The sequence below is a fragment of the Blastomyces dermatitidis genome (genome assembly GCF_000003525.1).
Source record: "Blastomyces dermatitidis ER-3 genomic scaffold supercont1.1, whole genome shotgun sequence".
Lineage (NCBI taxonomy): Eukaryota > Fungi > Ascomycota > Eurotiomycetes > Onygenales > Ajellomycetaceae > Blastomyces > Blastomyces dermatitidis.
The window spans coordinates 4693073-4718263 of NW_025544774.1; the positions used below are offsets into that span (position 1 = coordinate 4693073).

The 25191-nt window shown below is 46.6% G+C and overlaps 7 protein-coding genes across 8 annotated transcripts; 5 read left to right on the forward strand and 2 right to left on the reverse strand.

Moving 5' to 3' along the window:
- Positions 1-579: 579 nt before the first annotated feature.
- BDCG_00587 (uncharacterized protein) lies at positions 580-2961 on the reverse strand. Its single transcript, XM_045416096.1, has 2 exons — positions 2719-2961; positions 580-2645 (listed from the first exon to the last, which is right to left on the reverse strand). Exons 1-2 carry the CDS (start codon positions 2892-2894, stop codon positions 2363-2365), a joined length of 459 nt encoding a protein of 152 aa, XP_045271901.1. The 5' UTR covers positions 2895-2961; the 3' UTR covers positions 580-2362.
- Positions 601-6268, forward strand: BDCG_00588 (uncharacterized protein). The gene is made up of 2 exons (XM_045416097.1): positions 601-6006; positions 6088-6268. The coding sequence occupies exon 1, from the start codon at positions 3445-3447 to the stop codon at positions 4087-4089; it is 645 nt and encodes a 214-aa protein (XP_045271902.1). The 5' UTR covers positions 601-3444; the 3' UTR covers positions 4090-6006; positions 6088-6268.
- A 551-nt stretch (positions 6269-6819) lies between these two features.
- On the forward strand, positions 6820-7577 carry BDCG_00589 (uncharacterized protein). The gene has a single exon (XM_045416098.1). The coding sequence runs from the start codon at positions 7172-7174 to the stop codon at positions 7526-7528; it is 357 nt and encodes a 118-aa protein (XP_045271903.1). The 5' UTR covers positions 6820-7171; the 3' UTR covers positions 7529-7577.
- A 757-nt stretch (positions 7578-8334) lies between these two features.
- On the forward strand, positions 8335-11934 carry BDCG_00590 (uncharacterized protein). Its single transcript, XM_045416099.1, has 2 exons — positions 8335-10400; positions 10463-11934. Exons 1-2 carry the CDS (start codon positions 9778-9780, stop codon positions 10563-10565), a joined length of 726 nt encoding a protein of 241 aa, XP_045271904.1. The 5' UTR covers positions 8335-9777; the 3' UTR covers positions 10566-11934.
- Positions 11935-13207: 1273 nt separating this feature from the next.
- BDCG_00593 lies at positions 13208-16243 on the forward strand. Of its 2 annotated transcripts, none has more exons than XM_045416100.1 (3): positions 13208-13670; positions 13770-14022; positions 14090-16243. In XM_045416100.1, the coding sequence occupies exon 3, from the start codon at positions 14901-14903 to the stop codon at positions 15624-15626; it is 726 nt and encodes a 241-aa protein (XP_045279225.1). In that variant the 5' UTR covers positions 13208-13670; positions 13770-14022; positions 14090-14900; the 3' UTR covers positions 15627-16243. The 2 variants fall into 2 exon arrangements, with proteins under 2 accessions (XP_045279225.1, XP_045279226.1); XM_045416101.1 differs by having other exon boundaries at positions 13362-13670; positions 13770-14017; positions 14090-16211.
- Positions 16244-18838: 2595 nt separating this feature from the next.
- On the reverse strand, positions 18839-19277 carry BDCG_16169 (uncharacterized protein; the record flags this gene model as incomplete). The annotated part of the gene is made up of 2 exons (XM_045425429.1): positions 18839-18938; positions 19135-19277. 2 exons carry the CDS (start codon positions 19275-19277, stop codon positions 18839-18841), a joined length of 243 nt encoding a protein of 80 aa, XP_045279227.1.
- A 604-nt stretch (positions 19278-19881) lies between these two features.
- On the forward strand, positions 19882-23984 carry BDCG_00595 (uncharacterized protein; the record flags this gene model as incomplete). Its single annotated transcript, XM_045416102.1, has 12 exons — positions 19882-19950; positions 20127-20168; positions 20797-21762; positions 21810-22083; positions 22408-22672; positions 22725-22815; positions 22887-23003; positions 23046-23168; positions 23240-23256; positions 23309-23350; positions 23402-23694; positions 23725-23984. 12 exons carry the CDS (start codon positions 19882-19884, stop codon positions 23982-23984), a joined length of 2559 nt encoding a protein of 852 aa, XP_045271905.1.
- Positions 23985-25191: the final 1207 nt, after the last annotated feature.

A 25191-nucleotide genomic window follows, 5' to 3' on the forward strand; every position in this document is an offset into this window, starting at 1 on the left:
CTCAGCGAGAACTTACTTGCAAGATGCCAGCCGGATAGTTACAGTACCTCCAGCTATGCCGCCCACAGGTCGCGATGAGCTATCCGTTACAGTGTGAGAACAACAACAACCAACACGAAAAAAGAGAAAAGAAAAAGAAAAAACCAAAAGGAAAAGGAAAAACCGGAACTTCTAGCCTCACTATAACCTCACCAACCGCCGACCGGGCGCCTGGACCCTTAATCAAAGAGCTAACATACAAAGTTTAATATACGCAGCGTATAAACCCGCCGCCTCCAAGACTCCGACAGGGAACAAGTGGGAGACAACAATGGTGGCTGGGCTGGGATCAAAAATTTATAAATTGATAAAAAGCCCGCATTCATCGCCATCCCTGACACTCCGTGCAGCAATGGACATATTCAACGAACCAGTCAACGCCAGGAGCCTGCGACCTCCTCGGGGAGCCGGCGCGTGTCTCGTGATGCTTGCCAAGTCCCTGAGTCCTGACGGGGAGCTCGCTGAAGCGCTCGTTGGCGTTCAGCCCTAGCCCTCTCCATGTCTTTTTTTTTTTTTTTTTTTTTTTTTTTTTTTTTTTTTTTTTTCGCGTTCTCTTTTGATCCGTTTCCCACTCGCCCCGCTCTTGGACCGCGGTAGAGGCATTATTGTGATTGACCGGTCAACTTCAGCCTCAGATGACACCGGTAGGTAGCTGAACGATATGAATGGCGCAAGGAGCGCAACTCTCCGCCAATTGCCTGGGTACTGCACTTACGTACCGTACCACGGTGTAGTACCTAGATCGAGGAGATGCCGTTGTCCTTGAATTGTGTATCACGAGTTACATTATGTGTGTTTTCAATGTTACGACTATTATTTGGAATGGGATGGGTAGAATGCGAGGGCTGAAAACGAAGCCGCTTCCCGTGTCCAAGAGCATGATTCATGATAACCTACCCTACCTATCCCACGGATATTAGCTAGCAGTGTGCTTTTCTTCTTCGTTTCTCTAAAACCCACCTTTCTCCATGACCCACACCACACACTCCGCCCTCGAGGTCCAACGTCCACCCCAAGCCGTGTATCTGGGACAAGAGCGGCGACCATGCTCTAGGAGAAACAACCCCTAACCATGGACGTGCGGATACAGAACTAATTCCCTTCCATGGCTGTTCCGTTATTACTAGCTGCGTAGGTGCAACTCTACGACAGCCCGAGTCTTCATCCCATTCCTAAACAACCTTCTGCCGGGGGGGGGGGGGAACTTTAGGCACTGGAAGACCCGTGGCGGTCACAAAGTAACTACAGTACATACATTACGTACGATCGCACTAATACTTGCATACTCCTCGCTTTACTATGCGTACAACTGGCTATACTCCGTCCAAAGGACCAACTTGCGATAAGTTATGGAAGTTGAATAAATAATAGGATACCTACCTACTACTGTATGTATTTGTAAACGATAGCTGTCCCCTTTTGTGCTCCTCGGGTGTAACCTTTTTCTTTTTCTTTTTCTTCTTTTTCCCCCTCAGTTTTTCTGTTTCTAGCCGTTTGTAGATTACGAATTTGGGTTAACTCTGTGCTGTGTAGGTGAAAAATGTAAAATCTGAATGGGATGCTGTGTTTTTTCAATTCTCGGGAGGAGAGGGGGGGGGGGGGGGGGGTTTGTTCTGTCCCTGTCTGAAAATCATTCTTCTCTGATACGAAACAGTACCTCTGTTGACTGATGTTCATGCCATGCTGTGTTTTTGTAACTGATGGAGAAAAAGAGAGGCCGGGGAGGGGATATATTGAGATGTCACATCACCTGCACCTGGAAGCCACTCTCTTTCTTCCCAACTTCCCATTATCATCTTGTTGTGAGACAAAAACTGCCTTAGATCATGGCAGGGGAGCTTCAGGGTTGAGTTAGAGGTATGATCACTTGTTGTTCTATATCCGCATGAGGGTCAGGAGTTGTGGAGCTGGTTGGAACTCAGCAGGGCAGGGACCTAGATTTATATAGAGGAAATAGGGGAAAAGAGAGAAAGAAAAGGAAAGAAAGAAAGAAAGAGAAAAACCACCAACCGGGAAAAAATGAGGAGTATATATTTATTAACTGAAGAAAGGAAAAAAGGGTGCAGTGGTGAACTGACTGGCATCGCTATTATTATTATTTAATAAGTAGTGCTGTGTGTTAACGCTGTATGTGGCCCTCGGGATGAATCGGAGGAAATCTACCAGGCAGCAATGGCAAACTCAGGCAGCAAAACCCCAATCCACGGCCCGAGCACAAGGTATCTAGGGAAAGTAACTCCTCGGAGGGCACTTACTCGGACATACAAAAGGCTCCCTTTGACTCATAAAGCTCTCGTTAAATCTTCCTCTTTTTTTTTTCTTGTCACCCATTAGGCCTTACATACTCGTTGTCTTGGAAGTCTTGGATTTCTTGGAATGGTTCCGCTTCCCGCTCCGATTCCCGCCATTTGGCGCCCGTGGCCCTGGCCTTGGCGTCAACACCACTCGGCTGTCTTCCATCCCGGCTGACTAATAGGCGAACGGGCGTCGACAAAAGCCGCGCTCCTGGCCAATTACATGCCGCCAGAATCAAATCGCTCGCCCAATGAAGGGCTTTGACGGGCTTGAGGGATTTCTCTAAGGGCTGGGCCTCGCGGTCCCGTGACCTAAGTTTTTTTTTTTCGGATGTTGACGACATTGAAGGCGGGATTGGATTGGGGCTTGGTTGGGCGTGCTTACGAACGGGTTTGATATCGTTTTCTGTTCCAGACATCAGGATATCGTCTCCTTTCCCCGGTGAAGAAACCAACCGATGCGCCATTTGCGCAGGCCGGATGAGGCCACTGGTTGCTACGTGTGCTTTTGCGGCCAATCAATCCTTCGGCAATCGGGGGTTGGTTGGCCTTCCGTTTCATTTGCTATGGAGAGCCGATGGCTGAGAACTTTTGCCGTAGAGCAAAATGAGTATGCACTTCAGCTGCGTGGCTAACAATGTTATGACGGAGCTTACATAGAGAGCAATCATACGTTTCGTTGGATGGATTAGCTGGCAGGGATTAAACTTTCCATGACGGGAGCTTGAGAGCTACGTACCTAGGTACGGAGTCAAGATATCCACTCTGTCGTCAATCATTTTCTTTTTCATCTAACCTATGCTTTCGCACTCGGTTCTTTGCTCCACCTGGGTCAAGCGGGAGGAAATGGCATATGTATATAGGGCGGCCAATTCTCTCCTGTTCGGTCCATGTTTAATCTGGAAATGTATCATCCAACTAAGAATATACTTCAATAATATCATTCATTCCTTTCCCTACCACGCGTTAGACAAGAACCTCCTCCTCCCTTTCGTCCATTCTCCGTCTTGCTACCTCGATACCCATTTGCATCTAATCGCCTCAACCCGATATCCCAACCTCAAACACCTTCCTTATCAAAGTCCCACCAGATAAACCTAACACGACCAACATGACCGTCATCAGCGGCCGCACCATAACCCACATCGACGAGGCCTCCCTCGCCAACCTCAAATCCCGCCTCAGCTATGTCAAGGGCTTCCTCCACTTCACAGAGAAAGACGGCGCCTTCATCCAAGCCGCCAAGGAGATCATCGCCCCCGCCGTCCCCGCCGTCCTAGACGCAGTCTACACCCGCCTCCTCTCCTTCGACATCACCGCCAAGTCCTTCGTGCCCCGGCAGCCAGAGCAGGACACCAACGAACCAGCCGCGGCCGGCAGCGTCGCAGAGCTCGCGCTCGACCACCCAAACATCGTCCACCGCAAGGACTTCCTCAAAAACTACCTCATCCGCCTCGTCAGCAACAAGGACTGGTCCGACGAGAGCTCGTTCTGGGGTTACCTGGATAAAGTCGGCATCATGCACACGGGTCAGGCGGGCTTCAAGCATCGGGAGAAGCGGCCCAAGCTGCGCGTGGAGGTTATGCATATGTCGCTGCTGCTGGCGTTTGTGGAGGAGATGGTGCTGCAGGCTATTCTGGGCGCTGAGGGGGTGGATTTGCAGACGAAGACGGGGATGATTACGGCGTTTAATAAGTTGGTGTGGATTCAGAATGATCTATTCCAGAGACATTACGTTGCTAAAAAGCCGGAGTAGATTGGGGACATTTGGGATTCATGGTGTTTTTTTCTTTTCTGGTTAATTCCCCCCTTTTTGCTTCCTCTTCATTTGTTCTCCCCTTGGTACGTATTCCAGATAGATGGGTATAAAAGTACGGGATACGGGATAACGAGGATTCTGCTTGCTGCTGGCGTAAGATGGCGAAAAAAACGAAAGGGGAATGAATAAAAGATACAGGACACAGGGGATGCGGGATACAAAAACGTTCCCGGCTCCCAAATAGCGCATATATACATAATATACATATATACACAACTTGGATTAGATGATAGAAACGGCCCCACTCTATAGAGCTTACGAATATGAAGTCGGATCATTTTTATTGCTTTCCTGTCAATGCTTCCTTGGCTATATTTATGTATGTACATGTACATGTACGTAAATATGGGGTAGTGAGGATGGAGGGCTAATGAGTGAGGTAGCTAGCTACATTGACTCAATTCACCTATGTACCGACCGAGGAAAGGAATTCATAAATAGGATACATTCCTTCATCCACATGGATATATCGCGGATTTTTAAGAGGGTAGAGAGAACTTTAAAAAATCACAGGTCGTGTGTTAGATGGTTCCTATTATAGAAAGCGGCGATGGGATTAGCAAGGACCGAACATCTAGTTACGGGGGAAAACACACAAGCATCCATCCCACAAGGGCCTCTTTCACCCTTCAGCCCTATTCAATGGGCTGTGGCCAAAAAAAAAAAAAAAAAAAAAAAAAAAAAAAAAAAAAAAAAACCCAGCACAAAGGAAGGGTCATTGTCCACACAAAATAACAACACTCCAGACATTGCCAATTAGCTTAGGTGCATGTCTATCAACAGCAAGCAACATGACCCGTGCGTAGGTCTGGATGGCAGCCCGTATGTGCCGGGGTTATTACTACGGAAGCCCTTTGGTAGTTGGTATGTGAACAAAGGACTCGGGCGGATGATGAGTATGTTTGTATCTTCTCTATCTCACCCGCCTGGTGTTCGTTCAGAGATAGAGTTATTGCTTTCCACCCAATATTTCGTTGCGGGGGTGGGTGACAGTGCAGTCAGTAGATGGAGAGAAAGAGGTATTCCACAATTTTCTTCACGCCCGCGCCAGGATGCTATACGGAACGGGAGAAATCATCAATTGTCCTTAAAATAAATTGGTTCTCAAATAGAGGAAGGGGGTTTAACTCTCCTTTGTGCCAGCCCGTTGGCGCTGTCCGCAGGATTAAGGCAAAAAGGTCTGGCCGTGTGTTGTGTGTGTGTGTATGTGCATGGAGGAGGAATGAATATATGCGCGTAGCTGACATGTTAAAATGACAGTACAGATAATGGGAAGGAATTATTCGTAGTTTTTCGGCGTGAGGGGGGTCCGACATTCTCGGATTTATTTTGACGGCTTGCTTGGGATCCTTGGTTTTTATCAGTGGAGAGCGCATCTTTCAGGAGTCGTCACTAGAATATGGGGGCAGTAGTAGTATTTGGATATTTGGAGTCAGCGTTCAATACCCAGGACACTCAACGGTCCAATGGAAATTGCAAGTCAAAGAAGGAAAAATTCTTGCGGCCACACTCATTGTACAGGACGATTTTCTCACAAATGTAAATATGTAGTGTGAAGCAATATGAATTAGACGCATGGCATTTTCATTTCCCATTTGTCTATTATTGAAAAAAGAAAGAAAAAAAAAAAATTTCCCGCAAGAGCGAATGAAACAGAAGGATCAAAGAAAAATCCCTTAATTTTTGTCAACGCAAGTCCCTGGGCCCAAGAAACAATTTATCGGAGTCAGTCCGAAAACGGCAGAGCAAGATGGACGCCAGCAGCATTCGTTCAGCTTCGATGTTCGAGACTGAAAGCAAATGGAAGAAGGATAGAGAGAAAGCAAGAAACACTACTAAAAGGATCCCATTTCAGTAAGGAAAAACTGAATATGTTTCAAAAGTCTGAAAAGATATCAATGCGATACGAGCTGGGTAACTAATGGATGGCCGCAGGGCACGAGAGCAAAACCGCGCTGGCTGTCATTGGCACACGTTCATGCGCCAAATGCACCGACCGTACATGGTTGACGATGTTGTCTGAATATTTGACGTTGGGTGCTTCGAAGAAAGGCCTGACCTCTCAGTTCCTGGCTGAATCATGGAGTCATAGCCCTTCTTAATGCCTGAGAAAGCTAGCTACTCACTCTGCGATATTAGCGGTCGGTTTGCAAGAGGTCTTTGGCATGTTGGTGAACTGGCAAAACAAGAGACAAAGGGCGATCTATCAGCAATTGTCGCAGACATTATCATTGACCGCTTGAAGAAGAAGGGAAGAAAAGGAAGGGGTTTTTTGTTTTCAATAATCATCATATCTCCCAAGTGGGTAGTTATCTATCTCAAATCATCGGCTCGGAGATGAATGAAACATGTTGAAACTTTTGAGCCGTCCTGGCAGCCAATCTCAAGCAAGCATTCCCACAGTGGCGAGATGGATGATAGATAAGCAAAAAGCCCCACATATTGAGCAGGAGAAGTTCATGAAAAAGGGGAGAGTGGATATAAATAAGAGTGGGTGGGGGTAGCTCAACTCCCAGAAAGCTTGAAGAAAAAAGGGGGCCCTGGAGGATGGGGAAAGCAGCCGGTGGTGGACAAAATCCCCCGAAAAAGAACCAACGTGACAAATACGCCAGGCGGTTAATTCAAATCATTTTTTTTGTCCTTCAAGCCAACCATGACATGAGAAAGAAAGAATTTGCGCGAAAAGTGGCCCGAATTTATTCTGCTGATTCAATGGAGGGGAGCCAATCACGAAGGGATACCGAGTCAAGATCTTTGACTGCCGGATAAAGTGCAAGCGTTTCTGAAGAGGTAACTAGCGTTTTCGTTTTGGATGATGGCAACAAACTTTTGCGCCGGCTCGTTTCACTGTGGGCAATCGGCATCCATTATTGTCTGGGGAAAGGGAGGGAGGTCATTGCAGAAAGGACAAGAATTGAAGAATGAAATCGTGTTAGTGACACGGGATGGAAGAATGGATTCATAATCGTTTGCTCTTTCTTCTCATACGGAATACGGAGTACGGAGTACACAATGATGGATGGCCTTGAACTTCGACAATAATAATGCTGTGTATCCAGGATCTAGACTCAGCAGTATCAAATGCATCATTGCAATTGCATGGCAAGGCAAGGTTGAAGAGGAAAAGGGGACCAAGCTTCCAAGTTCGTCTTGCCGTGCCGTCGGATCACAGTTAGGCTGGCTTCTTCGACACGGGGAAGCTTCTAATATTAAATGGAAACCATTCCATCTACTCCGTACATCATTCAGGTCTCGACCAGCGGTTGAAGATGCAGCCGTGCGTGTGGCAAATATGCAATGTATATGTTTATTTATAGGTGTAATGTCGCATAGATGCAATATTATGCACCACACTATTAGTACGATCTGTCCTTGAGAACGCAAGGAGCAGCGGCAGCAGCAGCAGCAGCGAACGAGACATACTCTATCATACGCTGCGAACAGCTGTATGGATTGATAGATGCGCTCCCATGTTCTTTGATGATGGAGAGAAGAATGTAGCCATGTATCAACCAATACCTCTGCGTAATATATTACATAGAAACAGCACAAGGGAGAAGGGGGAAAAAAGTAATATTTTCAGACATTCCATAATCAGGCCAATAATAATTTCCTCTCCGCGGTCCACTGTCAGTCTGTCACCGGTCTGCCAGCCATCATTCCAGCCCCATTTCAAGAAGGAAGAGGCGTGATTGGATATTTTCTGCTCGCGGCAAGGAGGTGCGGGAGAGAGTGGTAAATTACTGTGGCGTTCCTGGGGAAGAAATAAAGTCCAAGAGATGGGGAGCTGGGAGCGAGCGGTAGGTAGAGCTTGAGCTCTCTTCTTAAAACAAACGTTACAGGACAAAATATCTATCAATGATAGAATAATATAATTGTTGGAGGATATAATAATAATGGGAATGAGGTCCTGACAATCAATAATGAAAAGCACAGCTGATTTGTGCATGCAGAGATATCAATATCTCTCCAATTGATTGATTCATTGCGCTGGATTGGATTGGATAGGGGCACGGCAGGCGGTTTTTTGCTGGTCTTGAGCCGGCTGTATTGTGGTATGGTATTGTATTGTATGGTATGGTATGGTATGGGCTGTACGTACGGATTGGGATAGTTTTAGCCCAGATCCAGTCCAGCAACAACAAGCCCCCTGTCACCGTCTCGGCGTCGTTCGTCGTCGTCGTCGTCGTCGTCGTCGTCTCGTTTGCAAACAATGCGCGCGTTCTTTTAGTTCCGAGCAGCGCAGACGTCGGACTGGGGGAACAGAGATTGATGGGCCACAAAGGCTCCACAAAGGGCCATGTTTAGTAGACAGATGATGACTGGCTGGAGCGAGATATTCTGATGTTCGCGGTTCAGCCACTGTTTCCGTCGTCGGGCATGATTGGCCTATTATTACAGAGGACTTCCCACAACGTGAAAACTCTCCACGCCAGGAGACGAGAGACGAGAGACAGGTGGAAGAAAAAAAAGCACCCGGCATCCTCTCATCTCTGATCCACCAATTAGCCTGAATAAGGCCACAAGATCGCGCTTCGAGGTGGTTGTTCGATGAAGCCAATCTTTGCTTACAGCGCTCTTGAGCAAAATAACCCTTGGGGACTGACTACCTACTCTACTGGGGGAAACATGGGCTTCGGTCGCTTCCGTCTGGACGACGTGATGACGCCTCGCCAGGAACCTGAGCAATAATACATACCTGTGGCGTGCCGCGTTGGTACCTGCAGAAGCGTAAGAACAGTAAAATAATCCTTCGGCGCTCAAGGCCCCGCTTGACGGTGGCATCTAGAGCCGTGGCTATATCCAACCAGGAACCGCAGAAGGCGATAAGTCCAGAGAGCCAACTAAATGAGCTGTGGGGCAGAAATGAAGGTCAGAAACAGAGTGGATCAACCAAGCACTGTTACCACGACGGACTGACTGGCTGAGAAGGCAGGGATCACGATACAGGAGGCCGCCCACCGGAGTAGTGTGGGCGCTGGAACTGGAGGGCGACGAGAGCGGGCTCTCCAAATAATAGACCAAAGCCACGCAACAACAGGCGAGATGCCAACACTGTGATGACCGCCAGACCAAATGAGGCCAGATGGGGGGGGGGGGTCAAAGGCAGAACAGCCGTCCAGTCAAGTGTCAAGCAGCACCGCGAGGTTGCATGGCCCGCTCAAAATTAGGGCAATCCCAACGGCCCACAAGATCGACTGTTTGCTGGCAGCGTGCCCCTTATCCCGCTTGTTTCTCTGTGCTGGCCAGGCTAGACAGGCTAGCAGCGCCTGGACAGTTGGGGCCCAGGCAATGTCTCGCTCAATCTCTCCCCTTTCCGGACTGGAGCGCAGCGATGATCTGCCAGGTTAATCTCCCACGTCCTACAAAAGTTGACGGCCGCCCACGTTGTTGTCCTTTTTTTCTCTTCTTCCTTTCCTTCTTCTTCTTCTTCTTCTTCTCTGTCATACTCAAGTCAATCTTCTTGCACCCTTCCTTGACGTATCTCGCTCTTTCGACTTCGGTCGCCCACGCTCTTTTTAATTTTTCCAACAACAGCTTACATTTACATTCTTTCTCCCTCCAAATAATTTTCACGACCTTTTAACTCGTGCAATTATTAATTAATTCCACATCACCGTCAACATGCGTTTCACAGCTGCTTCCGTCGCCCTCTTCGCTGGCACCGCTCTTGCCATCCCCGGCTACCAGAATGGCTATCCGGTCGATCCTCAGCCCAGCACTGTCTACTCCACCAAGGATGTGACCATCACCAGCTGCCCACCAGGTGGCTACGACTGCCCAGGCACCGTTCACCCTGAGCCAACTGGTGGCTACCCAGTTCCTTCGGATGTTGATCCCGAACCCACTGGATACCCATCTGAGACTCCTGTCTACCCAACCGGTGTAGATCCCACTGGCGGCGAGTCCAGCGTCTACCCCACTGAGCCCGAGCCAACTGGGTACCCATCTGAGACCCCAAGCGCCTCTCCAACTGATGAGCCCCCGACTGGCTATCCCACCGATGGCGAATCGAGCGTTTACCCAACTGGCGAGCCAACTGACGTCTATCCCACTGACGGCGAGTCCAGCGTCTACCCAACCGGTCCTCAGCCAACCACCTCCACCATCACCTACACCACCTGCATCCCAACGGTGACCTCTTCCATCACTGTCATCTACCCAACTGAGCCTGCCCCAACTGAGCCCGTCCCCACCTACCCAAGTGGCTCTGACGGCCTTCCTCACCCAACCGGCGGCTACCCAACGTAAGTGCATTGATCCCAAGTAGTTTATGTTAAAATTCAATTGATTCTAACATCTTTTCTAGCAACCCAACTCCTCCCCCTTATGATGAGGGTGCTGCCAGCTCCGTTGGCGTCAACTTCGCCGTCGCCGGTATTGCTGCCGTCGCCGCTCTCTTCCTTGCATAGATTTTCTTTCAATGATGATACCCACGATCCGCTCTAGTTTCTTTGGCTAGTTTGCAGGCCTCTCGGCATGGACCCCTAGTGGGCTCTCTAGGAGGTTGTTGTGGCTAACGTGGAGAAGCTAGAGCTCTGTTCTGGGCTTTTTGTTTTTTAATTTTCACACTTGGGGTAATCAAATGGCAGAAAGTTCATCGTTACTTAATATTTTTCTCTCTCTTAGTCGTTTCCCTTAGCTGCAAAAGCGAGTCTTTTCCTTTTAACTTCATGTGCTATATATCTATTCACCATTTGCTTCATGATGACCGACACGAACGCAACATTTTGGGGCATGGGGTTCGGTTTTCAAACAGCAAGCCAGAGCTTTTGTTTTCTGCCCTCAAATATATATCTAGTATATGAAAGAGTGGGAAACAAGAATTCTTGGGAAGCATATAATAATTCTCTGGCTACTCTTTATTTGATGGTATATTTTCAGCACCTTTTTGAGACTTTCGGTTTCTGCTCCCCTTTTCTGTTTTCGTTCTCTTGATTTGGGACCTGTTCACGAACCAAACTGAATACCATCGCATCGATTTTTTCCTTTTCACGTTTCTTTCCTCAAATCTTGTTCCAATCCTCCAGGAGAGAAACTCTGTCGATACAAATTTTTGTAGCCAGCCTATTTTTGTCCTTTTATCTTGTTATATGCCACATCCCGGGAAGGAATCCTTGGGCTAGAGGGGGAAAAGAGAGAAAACCAATAACGTGAGCTTTTCTTGCCGAATTTTGCGTGTTCCCATTTCGCCTTTTTCCTTGATGTTATTTGATTTCTTTTTATTTCATATTTATACCCGAGATCCCATATTTCCGCGTTGATCCGTCGCCGTCTTTGCTCGTGTCCAATCAAATTTCCTTAATTATATATCGCTCTTGTCTTTGTTCATTATTTCTCAACCATGCGTGTACATGTACATGTACATCCCTCCATTCCTCCGGAAAAGGCCAGTCGTAATATCTAATAAGTTGCTGTTGATCTCTCATCTCATCGACATCAATCGTAAATAATACCCTGTCTCCCGCGATGAAACAAAACATCCCCCCCCTGGATCAAATTTTCCCCTCAACCTCATCCATGTCAACTTAGCCAATGGGATCGCCAGTGACGGTTTTCTCCCCCTGGTGTTCCGATGTTACCCAATACTGGCACCTCAATTTGCCATACTATGTAGTGCCAGCTTGCTCTCTACTCTTTGTCGCTTTACCTCGGAAAGAAATGGGCGGAGTATGTAGAAACGAGAGAAGTTACATGGCTTTTTGATCTTGATTTTATTTTATTTATTATTTATCTATTTATTTATTCGACATGGGAAAATACCTTAATTTTACTCTGTTTCTGTTCAATTAGTTATTATTCCATTTCTCCATGTTTTCCTTTCTTCTGACCGACCGTAAGACCCACCCGTATATCGTCCGTATCCTTTCCATTGATATCCATGTCCTTGATTACTATTTACTTGCAGCAAGAACATACTAGAAAGTAAGCACTTAAACATCATCAGCTACAGCGTATGTAACTAGTTTGTGTTGGGGGTCCCGCGGTTGGTCGGCCCTTCTACCAGCAGGCGCTGGTGGTGATCGAGCTCTTTTGCCCCAGTAGCCTACAGGTTATGAGACCGTTGAGCGTGAGCCCCGCTGTGGTCAACATGCATGGGTTCGATCCCAGAATGGACTTAAAAATTCCTAACAAATACCCTGGACATTTTAACAGTGCCAAGAGACATCCTAGGAGTGTGCCCTAGGAGTGAGCCCTTGAAAGAATGAGCCCTAGGAGTGAGTTCACTGAGAGGAGCCACTAAGAGGAGCCACTGAGAGGAGCCACTGAGAGGAAGTACTGTACTCTGTGGTAGCTGGTCCGAGGGGGGGTGTTGGGGGTCCCGCGGTTGGTCGGCCCTTCTACCAGCAGGCGCTGGTGGTGATCGAGCTCTTTTGCCCCAGTAGCCTACAGTTTGAGCAAGCAAACCTAACCACCATTACCCTGGAAGAAGTTGATCAAAACCGAATTTCTTCTGCACCAGCACATGTCTCATTTTTGGATGATAGATTTAGTCACAGTGAAGTGGACATGTATGTCATATTCCACCTGCAGCTTTTAACGATTGTCATTGTTAAATGTCAGAACTTTGCTTACATTCAGTCATTCCTCTCTGATTGGTTCCATACCACCACTGGTTGGTAGTGAAGAGGAAGATCCATGTATTGTAGAATCGTCAATAGACTAAGAAGAGTGAGTATATTAGCAGAGTGAGCATCACTATATGCCTAATTCTATCTGAGATCTGAGATCTGAGATCTGAGAGCTACTCCGGATCAAATTTCATGTCGTACATAAGGTCTGCAATGGTCTAGATAGATGGCTCAAGTTCTTCACTGGCTAGTTAGTAGTCTTCATTGTTTAATTTTATTGTATGTATATGTATGTTTGTATGTATATGTGGTCAGAAAGAAGGCCCCCATACATATACATACTGAGTTATATGCTGTGGTTTGCATGGTAATTCCAACCTGCCAGAGAATCCCTGAAAGGCCTGTCTTTTAAACAAAGGAGATGAAGAGTGAGCGGAGCAACAAAGATGAAAGAGATCAATCGAACAGGTTAAAAAGAGCAACAAAAATCGGCATCCATTTTCAGCTTATTTGAAGCAGGGAGGCAAAACGCTGCCAGCACGCCCAAACCATGGTAATGATAAGCTCTCCGAAAACATTTAATGCCCAGCTGAGACCACGACGGCCAGCGGGTGATATTACCATCTGCGGATAGGGGAAGAGGGTTGAAAGCCTAAAGATTTCGCGCGGGGATTTCGACTTTGTGAGCTGATTGCCGGTGATTGGGTCCTAGACGGGGCCTAATTTTGGTAGTCGATGTCAGCGGGAGCGGGTTAAATATAGGCTTGTGATAGTCCAGCGGGGATCCTTGTTCCGCTCCCTATCATATGTAGTTATGGCTGACCACTTTGCCGCTGGGCTTCTTTTCAAGACAGAGAAGAAGCTACGCCGGCGCCGGTCTATTCCCTATATCAACTTTGCTTAATTGAGGGAATATTGACGGGTAATAGGAAGAAGTTGACATACGTATGGTTTGGCCCCCTAACTACCAGAAAAAGAAAAGACTAATGGTGATTGGGCTCTTTTGTCCCTGTCCTACCGGAGAAGAAGAAGAAGAAGAAGAAGAAGAAGAAGACGCGTCGAACATACCAGCTCGGACCTGCACGTCTATCTGTGAACCGGGACGGATGAAAGCAGACCTGCGCGAGATTTTCTGCGTCAAAACAAGAAATAACACCACTGAAACCAGAATGATAATGCTTAGTTGAAGCCGCCGGATATGATGACCCTATTGCGCTCTGCTTTCGCAACGGTTTCGGGCGATATTTTACGCTGGAATCATAATAAGCAGCCCCATTCTGCGCTTACTATGCGTACTGTGGTGCTTCCCTAGCCTCTTCTCTCACCATCCAGATCCCACATTGTTTGCTGACAACTGTTTGCAGAATCGATCTATTTTTGTTGCTGCGGCTGTTGACTGCCATGCCGCTATTGCCCATCTGATCCTTTAATCATGACACCAACGATTCAGGAGACGTTATTATTTCCTGCGATGTGAGGTTGTCCTTGGCCCTTTATGACTGGAACGTTGGACAATCCGCCAGAAACGGTTGTTTTCCGGAACACAAACCCACATTCCCCTTTTTTTTGCTCCTCCTGTCCCTGTGTCTGGCTGTCAATCTTCTTCAGAACCATCGTATTCATCTCACTAGGGGAATAACGTCGACCGTATCCGTTATTTGGCTGCGAGATCAACTCCCGTTTTCCCCGCTTGCTTTTTGAAGTTGAGGGGATCATGGCGAAGCAGCGAAACACAGCCATGACAGCGGCAAGTGGAATTAGCGGAGCGAGCCTCAATGCTATGATCGCAACGCCTCCCGAGCTAAATAGTTCCTTACTCATGGGGGCTTTTCAAAATAATAAAAATTATGCTAGCATGGATGATCTTTTGTGCTTTCTGTGGATTTTCTATTGGGGCAAAGGCGGGCCAGGGTCCTTGGGCATCATCGTCCGCGATTCGTCCCCGCCTGTCTTTATAAGTCAATCGCTCCCACCCCTGAGGGATATCATTATCGGCTGCTATTATGATATGATGGATCTTGCACTTCTCTCCAACATATCTTGATATAGACTGACACTTGCGACACACATTCATCTTGCTCTCTCCTTGCTGGCTTCGGATACTTCGCTTTATCTTTCACCTTCGCACCTTTCATATATACACACAATCCGTACATCTATCTACCTAACGATAAGATGGCTACATCACTCGATCAAAGACTACCGTTCACATACGACCTAGGTAACCAGTATCAAAATATAAGAGGCAGTTCGCAACCTCCAAGCCGACATACCAACATGGCGAACGTACCAAGGATAGAGTTATATTCACCACAGGAATCCGTACCTCGGTGCTATGCAACGGTTTCACCATCCGCAATCAGACAACCGCTCGATGCTCCTGTCTCCATCTTCTCATCCGACTATGAGAAAACGATCAAGAAATCCAAATCAGACACCGGCATGCGGAAAAGCTTCTGGTCGAAGCTGAAGAGAAACAAGAGTGGAAATCATCGCCATTCCGACATGCTCACAGCTTACACTAGATCGGATCCCCGACAGGCTAGGGCGAGCGGAAAACTCATCTGGTCAAGCGAGCATCATATATGGATGTTCCCGGACCCCGACACCAGCGGCGACGAGCAGCACAGTGCCCCATGGCAGTTGTGGCCGACTCGGGAGAATGGACGCAGACCTAGATCTACCATGACGACCCGACTCGCGAACGACAGTGACGAACTCCTCTTTGCGCAAATACCTGGCCATTACACCCTCAGCCCATACGACTCTGTCAACAACGACGACCTTCTTCCAACTTATACGGCCGGCAGAAACTTTGGTGATGTGGCTACCCGAACGGGAACAGAAAGCCAGTGGACACTCGTGGCGACGAGGGTCAGTGGATCTACTTCGGTGCGCTGAATGCTATTAAAGAAAAAAAGAGTGATATCTCAATATATGCTTCGGCTTTTTCCTCCCTTCCTCAAGTGAAAAGTTTCAATCTTATATCTATCGCTGGAGCCCGGTTCAAGGATTCTTTTCCAACTTTTTCTTCTGCCCTTTGATGAGTACCTATCTCCTTTCTCGATGACGAGCTATGACCCTTGCTATATCGGACTCGATGTCTTTCGTTGATTGGGCTTTGGCAAGGTCGTCAGTTGCAGTTGCTGGGCTAGATTGCGCATTTATTACCATCGTTATATTTCCAAATTTCCACGCCTACTTTTTGGACTATGAAGAATGGCCATTGGCATGGATTCCTAAATCGTTATTGCATCTGGAATCTGTTGAGCCTCCCTCTCGTTTTAATCCGTTTAGATACCCATACACATTTCTGTTCCTATCCCGTTCAATAATATACATTAGTTTTGGTTGCATAGATACTGGTGGGCATGGCGTTTTGACTTTTTTGATATGGATTTTACAATTCTTTTAGCTCCATTTTCAGTAAATGCTAGATTTATTTTTATTTCATTATCTTATAGAAATTATTATATTTCTTCTCATCATCTTGCTCTCATCACTTTCTTCTCCACTCCCTCCCTTAAATTTACAGTTTACCCATCGATTGACAGGGCAGTGCGTTGCAGCCAAGCGCGTGTTAATCGGATAGGTGTGGGGAGAACTTTTGCCCCTCTTCGTATTGCTGCTAGAGCGAACACGGGCAGAAAAATGTACCCTTCTGGTCCCTAGGGCAGTGAGAACACGAACTTGCAATTGGAACACCAAGCTTTCATTGGCTAACATAAGAGCGATCTGAGCTAGGCGCGGGAAACTTTAGGTACATACGTTACAATCTACAGATCGTACCCTGCCGAAGGCAAAGCTCAAGCCCCAAGGTACATGTATGTATGTAAAATCCTTCCTTGGACCAAAAGCTCAACAACCTCCTTTCCACGGAGCCATCATCCGTAGTTAACGCTGGCGCATGGGTTTGTTGTCGTTCTCATTAATTTTCTTTGGGCTTGGCAGCATGATCATGCTTGAACACGAGCTTCCACAACTGCACAATTTGCGCCAAGCAAGCCAATATGGTTTTTAACAAAATAAATTCTCCGCCCGGAAAACTCCTGTTCGCCCGATCTCGTTTCTTCTCATGTCTCTTTCAGATGGTTTCAAACCACGGAGACCCGCTCGAAGCTCATACTGTACCCACGCGGCGAAGCATCGATCCAGTTCCCGGAGATTTCGTAGATGGACATTTCCTCGTATATAATTTCTCTGGAAGCAGCTAGAAGAGATTGGACAGAGTGATCTTGTTTCGAGAGCTGGGTTGCATTAGATGTTCGCACTGGGATGCGTACAGCGCAGCGAGAAAAATCAGAACTAGTTTCTGTCCTTGCACTTGTACGCGGGAATTCATTGGTTGAAATACACACTGGCAACTGACACACGACCAGCATAACTATCAATGATTCTAGAAATTGGTCAAAATTTCACAGGGGTCGTGACAAGATATATAATGAGGACGCCTTCGGTTGCAATCCGTGCTGCTTCTGGTCACATACACCGTTTCAGTCCTCAATGCAGAACGCGGGGAAGAGTTCAAGTCGGGCACTGCGGTGCGGCGTGCAAACGAGAATTAGGGAGCAAGCAAACAGCGGTGGATTGACAATATCCTGGCATTTTATGAGCACATGAGCAGACCAGCGCTTTTCCTTGAAATCCTTTTCCAAAATTGGAAATGTGCAGATGTGACCAGTCCAACTGCTTTGCAGAAGCGAACAATTCCATGACAGTATGCCGAAGTCGTAGACGAGTCTCAGCAAATCGCCATCCCATTTTTCATCTTTATGAATAACTTAAACAGAGGGCGCTGCATTGGAAGAAACGTTGCGTATTTGTTGAACATATAACATATGGAGTGGCTGGAGCTGGAGGGCGTTTCAGGTCTCTTTTGGGCTGTAAGCGTGTGAAGGGGCTTGCTTTATCATGTCACTGGAGAGGAAAGTCGATAAAAAGCGACTGGAGAAGTTGAATCACCGGATTTCGTCGTGCCTGAGCTCTAAGCGTCTGTTTCGTCGACTTGATCGCCGCCATGATTGTCATCGGGGGCTTGTTGGAGCAGAGATCGAACTGATCAGCGTACTCCGTACTGCTTCCTCGATGATCCCCGCCAGCTACCCGTGATGATCAGTTCTCCACATCCATTCTGCAAAAAAAATCCCTCTTTTCTGAAGCCTTTGGGTTGAATCGAGCATGATCTGCGCTTGCTCAGAGTTCTTCCGTAGTTTCCCAGCGCCCATCGCAGGCTTGGTTTGTTTCATCCGGATCTCCTGCAAAGCCATCCATTACCCCTTTCAATACGAAAGAGATTGACGCTGAGCCCTCCAGCGTGAACTGATGACTTAGTAAAACCAAATATCGTATGGAGTGGACCGTCCCTCGTACATGTACACATCACTTTCAGGTCCATGTTGCGACTATCGAAGTCAGGTTCGGGTCAACGTCTAATGGCTCGTAAGTTCTCCCATACCGGCAATGTGTGAGATGATGGCGCCATCGACAAAACAGCAGCTCACGAGTCACATCTTCTCGTGAAATCACACAGATGCTATCATGAAGCTGTGATTTTGATAAAACACGTCAGCCCAGCCCAGTTCCAGGTGCAGGCCGAGAACCTTAGCCGAAGTTGGGATTCTTGGCTTGTTGTGGCAGGGTGGCTGGCTATGCCACTGCGTCCAAATCCTTGTTGGCCATATTTTCCGCAGCACAGGGCAGCGGGATTTAGTAATGACAGAATTGTGAAGTGAAGCATTGAATCATGGCTGGGTGGGTTTTTCTCTCTTAGCTTGAAAGCTAGAGAAGAAGTGACGCGGGTTGCAGTTCAATGACATAATCCAGCAAAATATTTCGCCCGTTGCTGAGGCTGCGTCCGCTGGATTACTGCTTCCAGTGGCTCCTTTTAGGTAGGTATTTCATGAAAAAGCAAAACAAAGCGATCGATCGATCGATCATCGGTCTGAAGTCTGCTTCACTTTCAATGCCTCTGTTTTCCCCGTCTTTCATGTGAGAGTTTAGGCGACATGACACAAAAATGCCTGATACATGTTGAAGTTGAGCCACCACCTGGGTACGACCTAGGGACTGGATGGAGGAGATATTGCTGAAATCTTGCCAGTACGCCTATACACTCAGTTAACACGTTTCTCCGCGCTTGGATTTTGTCGATTCCGTGGAACGGTCGCGGAGTCCAGTGATGCTCGCTTTTCTGTCCTGGGCCAATTTCGGTCCCTATTTAATCCCTTTGTCAGATGAATGAGGATATCTGCGGTGACTCACTTGGATGGGGCAGACTATGACAGTGGACTGGAGCGTTTGCTATTTTACGCCATACGTTGTCTGGTAGAAGTCTCTGAAAAGCATCACCAGCGGACAGAGTATTGCGCTACTTGGGAGGAAGTTCGAAGGTTCTTGAATTCAGACTTACCTCTCGAGTATACTCCAGGGAGGCCTTCGCTCCAATAGCGAAGATACTGTGGATTGAGTACCGGACCCATCCATACCAAGGCGACCATGAATGGCAATGGATGTGATAGACGCGTTCACTGCATAGGATGTATTTTCGTGCATGTAGTACTCTTATCCAGGCTCAACCAACAAGAAATAGGGGGTAACCATCCATATCTGCTTCGGGAGGGAGACAGATCTTTCCAAGACCCTTCCTGCAGTCACTTTATTTTACATCACGGATCTTACCATCACGTTGATTCCCGACATATTGTCAATTTCAAAAGGTCGTGGTGGTAGGCATGGTGGAATATACCACGTATTTCAGATCCGCGAAACTATTTCACAGATGATATCAACAGAGGAAGCAAGCTATTTCGGATTTAGGACCTGTCATCATCACTCTAGTGAGTAGCTACGTCCTAGAGACAACCCCGTGCGCATCCATTGGCTGCGGCGACAATTGCCATAGGAATGTAAAGGATCTGACCGGGCCATTGCTTCTGAGCGGATTCCTATAGCTGTTCCTTCTCTGGAGATGCCAATTTGGCTAACCATGAAATCTCGGAAGCGGCTTCTAGGAGAAAGTGTGTAGGAGGATCCAAATCTTGGAACTATCCCATTGTTCAATTTCCTGAGTGATGCAAGCATCCTATCACTTCCTCCAGCTGTCAATAAGAGAAACGGATGCCAGCCAGAGTCCTTGATAGTATGCCAGCAAAGCAACATGGGTACTGTCTATATGTTCAATGTCTCCCATGCTGAAGACAAGATTCAGTTGCAGAAGGGTTTTGAGGTAGGAGCTTGCTTGGATGTTCTCACACATATTGTTGCCTTACGTAGTAGAGCTTTACTATTCTGCTGAGGGTCACAAATTCATACATGTAGGTTTGGAAGGCTTGTCAAAATTTGAGAAGAACAAATAATCATCATTGCTATAGCAAGGCTAATACTCATATTTTGATTGGGCAGTCATGGAGAATAAATCTCCATAGCTGGTGGAAGGCTTTCACAGTATAAAAAGTTGACCAACAGTAATAATACAAATAGTTACAATGTCATGTATTTGATATTATTTTTCTATTTTGTTGAGTGACATTGGCAGCCAGTGGTGTTCTAGCATGATGCTAAATATCAATTATGTCCCGCCGATTCCATGAAAGCGATAACACAGAGCCCACACACGGTAGTATAAGGAGTTGCATTGTGTTATAGGGTGTTGTAGGTGAAGAAACGCCAACCCCTTTACCAAACTTCTCTCAAACTTCTTTCTGGCCCTGCCTCTCTCCCCAATACATCCAAGCTTCTGGTTTGGAACACCATTGGGCCTTACACCCTGTTCTTTCAACCCTCGTTCACAAATCGAACAGCGACACACCGTATTGCTCCGATTTCACTTCCCTTCTCCTCAGCCCGCCGGTTGCGTGGTTCTGACATCGAAAATGGCAGATCCACCGGGAACTCCACGTCCTGACGCCAGTGGCTCTGCTCACGCTGGACTTCTTCTCGATGTTAAGCTGGAGAAGTTAACCTATATAATCCATTTCTGATGGCAGATAATGTTTTTTATGGCAAACTATCTCCAGTAGGTAACCAAACGGTGAAGCAGTTTCGGAAAGTGCTGATTTATTTATTTCTCCAGGGAATTACACAGCAGCAAGCTGACTCTCCAGAAGACAACTCAGTCGAAGGGGAGACAGGCGGAGTGGATATAAAGTTAGAAGGACTTGATCCATATCCACCGCTCATACGACCCCGCTACATGCATCGAGATTCTAGCATTGAAAACCTTGAAAGTGGGGTGGCGGAAGGGCTTCAATTTCTGGGTCCATTGAAATCCCTACTTCAGAAATACTCCCGCCAACCATCAGAAAATAGATGGCTGAAGCAGATCGAGGAGCTTGAAAAGAGAGCTGTGTCCGCTCGAGTCATTATCGGCGTTGTCGGAACTACAGGGGCAGGTAAATCGTCGTTAATCAACGCAATTTTGGATGAGGAGCGTTTGGTCCCGACAAATAGTATGCGTGCCTGTATAGCCGTCGTGACTGAGATATCTTTCAACCATTCACCAAACCGTTACAGAGCAGAGATCGAGTTTATTTCCTTGGCAGAGTGGGAAGAAGAATTAAATTTAATTTTCGGCGATATTAAACTCGAGAATCAACAAACCAGAGATAATTCCGATTCTGCAATTGCTTGTGCGAAAGCGACTGCCGTATACCCTGACATCCCGGACATTCTTAAGTCGTCGATCAAAGAGCTTTTGGTCCACGAAAATGTGTCAAATCTTCTAGGGAAAACGGTTGAATTCGCCGAGGATGATCCGGTTTTATTCTACACCAAACTTCAAAAGTATGTGGACAGCAAAACCCAAACCCGACGCAAAGGTATGAACGGCAAAAGCAAAGCCAATGACCGAAAGGACATGAAATTTTGGCCTTTGATACGCGTAGTTCGCTTGTACGTCAAGGCCCCTGTTCTTGCGACCGGAGCTGTTATTGTGGATTTGCCTGGTACGCAGGACGCTAATGCAGCAAGAGCTGCAGTTGCGTCACGATACATCGAACGCTGCTCATCTCTTTGGATCGTGGCTCCCATAACTCGAGCAGTAGATGATAAAACGGCCAAGACCCTTCTCTCAATGAATTTCCAAAGACAGATCCCAAATGGACGGCGCTCTTCATTTGTTCGAAAACGGATGATATTAACTTATCAGAAATTGTTGTTGATTTTGACGACATAGTCGATGAGCCGTTTTCGACTCCGGATATTCCTGAAATCTCCATTACACGCCTAGAAGAGCAACTCAGAGCCCTGAAAGAGGAGCGCACGGAACTTGTTATATCAATCGATGAGCTTTGCGAAGAAATGGCTACTCTGGGATGCGATTTCGATTTACTGAAGAGCACTGATGGTTCTCCGAAAAGAAGTAGGGTGACCGACTTTAACCCTCTACCCTTAAAACAGGAGTTCGGAAGATATCGAGAAAACCACAATAATGAATATGGCCTAGACTATAGCAACACGGAAATAAATGTTAGATAGACGGAAGATTCGGTAGAAAAGAGGTGGTGTGATGTGTCAAATAAACGAAAGCGCCTATCTCATCGAAAAAAACAAATCGACTCTGAGATAGAACGAATGACCGAGGCACTGAATATTGCTCGGGAAAACGAGCAAAGGAAACAAGATATCCTCGGTCTGAGGTGTATTCTGGAAAGAAACGATACTGTGAAGGCCCAGATTCGATAAGATTTTGTCGATGGGGTTCGGCAATTGGACGAGGCAGATGCGGAAGAGGAGAGTTTTGATCCTAGTGTTGACCTCAGGGATTATGATCAGGTTGCTAGAGCTCTTCCAGTCTTTTGTGTGTCCTCCAAAGCGTATCAAAAGTTGAAGGGCAGACTTCGTCGTGACCATGCCGTTAAGGCATTCTGCAACCCCGAAGACACTGAGATACCAGATCTCCAAGCTCATTGTCTGAGCTTGACGATCGCCCAACGCACATCTGGCTGCGAGTCATTCCTCAATGGGCTATAGCAGCTCATGAACTCCTTGGATTTGCTAAAGTTCCGCTAGGGGTCCTTCAGATTCCCTATGCGAGGAGCGCCAAAGAAATGACCCTCTTTTCTTGCAAAATGGACTGGATATCCTCCAACAAGTATGTACTGAGCCAAGGTCCACCACAATGGTTTTGTTGCGTTGTTTCTATTTGCTCACTCGTAAATTCAGGGCCTAGAGAATTTAACTGGAGAAGTTTTGGCAGAAATTACTAGTGCCGTCGAGGATAACATTTTTGATAAATTTGGTGCGTCTCCCCGGCTCCCGCCTTTTAGAAATGCTATTCCAGTAGTTCGGCGCTCACATTTCATAGGTTTAGCTTCATCATAGGCTTGCAACGAAGCTGGCAAAGCCCTTGCGCAATGGAACCGCTCGCGCAAGGTCTCTCCAGAGGGTCTTGCTTGGAATACTTATAAAGCGATTTGCAGACGCCAAGGGGTTTACAAACACCATGTGAGTCTCGATCAGCTGAGATATTTTCCTTTTCTTTCTTCTATGAAAGGATATTAATAATATAATAATAGGACTGGAATAGCACCTTGTAAGGCCTTATGGCTCCTATATAAGAAGCATATTATGTCTGACAACTTTAGGATCCGACCTATGATGCCAGTTCTTGCGGTTGGTTGGGAACGGTAAGAAACGTCTGTGCGGCTTACGCTACTAAAATGGAAAAAAATCCACAGTTCCTTCTCACGCCTAATCCCCAAAATTTTAACCCGATATTCCAAAACAACATATGGCTATGTGAAAGCCTTGTATGCGAGCCTCGAACCTCGTATCTCCGCTGGGGCAGTGGGTTCGAAAATAGCAGAGAAGCTGAAGGTTCAACTCCCAACCTATCGGGCTTCATTCAAGGAGCTATCCGCCGCGAGTAGCAAAATTTTATGCGAAAGCCACAAGGCCGCAAACCGTGCTTTCGTTCCGATAATTGCTGCTGAGTTGGGAGAAGCCTATGAAGGCTGTGGATCTGCAATGGGTAAGTAACTATCTTGAACAGTTTTTGTAGGGCGAGGGGTTTACCTACGCATGAAAGATATCATGACTCAACATGTGGAAAAACGCAGACACGAAATGTTTCACAAAAGCACAGAACACGTCAAGTCCGAACTCGAAGGCAGTATCCAGTCCGTTAGGGATTATTTGGCCATGGAAACCGAAAAACTCTTCCAGAAGATTAGCTGGGACTACAAAAATGCATTTGAGAAATCGCAGACTGCTGAGGAGAAGACGCTGAACAAAGAACTCAGGAAGCTTCTCCAAATGTGAATACGATGTTTAACGTGCCAGCAGCATCCAATTCATAAACAGTGATACCTAAAAGGTACCAAGTGATACACCAACTATCATTGGGATCAAGGATGAAATGGGTGGGAATTTCAGATGAGCGTTGTGTTGTTCCTTCTAGGATCGTATACGCGAAATTTTTTGAGGGTATTATCATCCTTGAACTCCATCCAGAGCTGCCATTCTCCAACAGAGAGAGTCGGTGTGCTCTTTTATCATTCGGCTCGTGGGGCGAACATCGATTATCGAATCGTCTCCATTTTGGAAGTTCGGTTCATATTGGGTCTCTGTAGCCCTTTCAATATCTCGCTTGGAAAATTTTCAGCAGTTATTTTGTTTTGTTCCAATAGAAATTGCCTAAACCACGTTTATGCTAAGGGCTACGGTGCTGTTTTCTAGCGATACCTGCACACCTTGATCCAGCCTTGCAACGGCCTTGGAAGCACATCCCATCAGAATATTTTTTAACTTACGGATTGCACCGGTATTCTAGTAATAGAGAGATACTTTTTCTTTCTTGTCCATTTTCTTTTCCCCCCAACACCTGTCATGCTTAATTGCATAGTCAACTCTGTTAGCTTCGCGAATGTGCAAACATTTCCTGTCACAACTGCTATTCATGGAATTGCTCGCTATTTCAGTTTGACTTGCCATCCTACCATTCTAGATGATCCTACAATTATCACTTCCTTGTCAAAATAAAGCTGTCTTGTGACTCTAAATCTAGGAGAATACCCGTCATGCAAGTGAGGCATTTTTGGATGATTTTGCTTCCGCTTTCCCGTTTACTTCCTTCTCTTTGTTTCGGTCCCTAACTCATCACTATGACTTGGTATTCCCATGTTCTTTGTCAGTCTTGTAGTGTTCATCAAACAGTTTCTCAAATGTTTTCTTCTGATATGTAGCTGAAAGAAATTCTCAGTGTTTTACTGTTCTATCATGCATTCAGTTCAACAGATATTCATTGAATACGATGTGGCCACCGCAACCAACTTTACATGTTTTTTTCCCCATTAAGTCATACCAACCTACATATCTAGGTCTATACCACAAACTAGGGATGGATTTATATTTTTAGATAGTAACTTGAACTCTCTAGCAGGTATGTGTCTCTCTACACACCCTATCAAACCTAGTTGGAGGTCCATCCAAACATTTAGCTAGGTGGTAGATACAGTACTTATACTGT

Bases quoted from the DNA above. Each gene is read 5' to 3' on its own strand.
- BDCG_00587 (XM_045416096.1), bottom strand. From the start codon at position 2,894: ATGAAACGGAAGGCCAACCAACCCCCGATTGCCGAAGGATTGATTGGC. The intron at 2,646-2,718 runs GTAAGCACGCCC...AAAAAAACTTAG, and splicing joins AAACGATATCAAACCCGTTC to GTCACGGGACCGCGAGGCCC.
- BDCG_00588 (XM_045416097.1), top strand. From the start codon at position 3,445: ATGACCGTCATCAGCGGCCGCACCATAACCCACATCGACGAGGCCTCC.
- BDCG_00589 (XM_045416098.1), top strand. From the start codon at position 7,172: ATGGCCTTGAACTTCGACAATAATAATGCTGTGTATCCAGGATCTAGA.
- BDCG_00590 (XM_045416099.1), top strand. From the start codon at position 9,778: ATGCGTTTCACAGCTGCTTCCGTCGCCCTCTTCGCTGGCACCGCTCTT. The intron at 10,401-10,462 runs GTAAGTGCATTG...CATCTTTTCTAG, and splicing joins CCAACCGGCGGCTACCCAAC to CAACCCAACTCCTCCCCCTT.
- BDCG_00593 (XM_045416100.1), top strand. From the start codon at position 14,901: ATGGCTACATCACTCGATCAAAGACTACCGTTCACATACGACCTAGGT.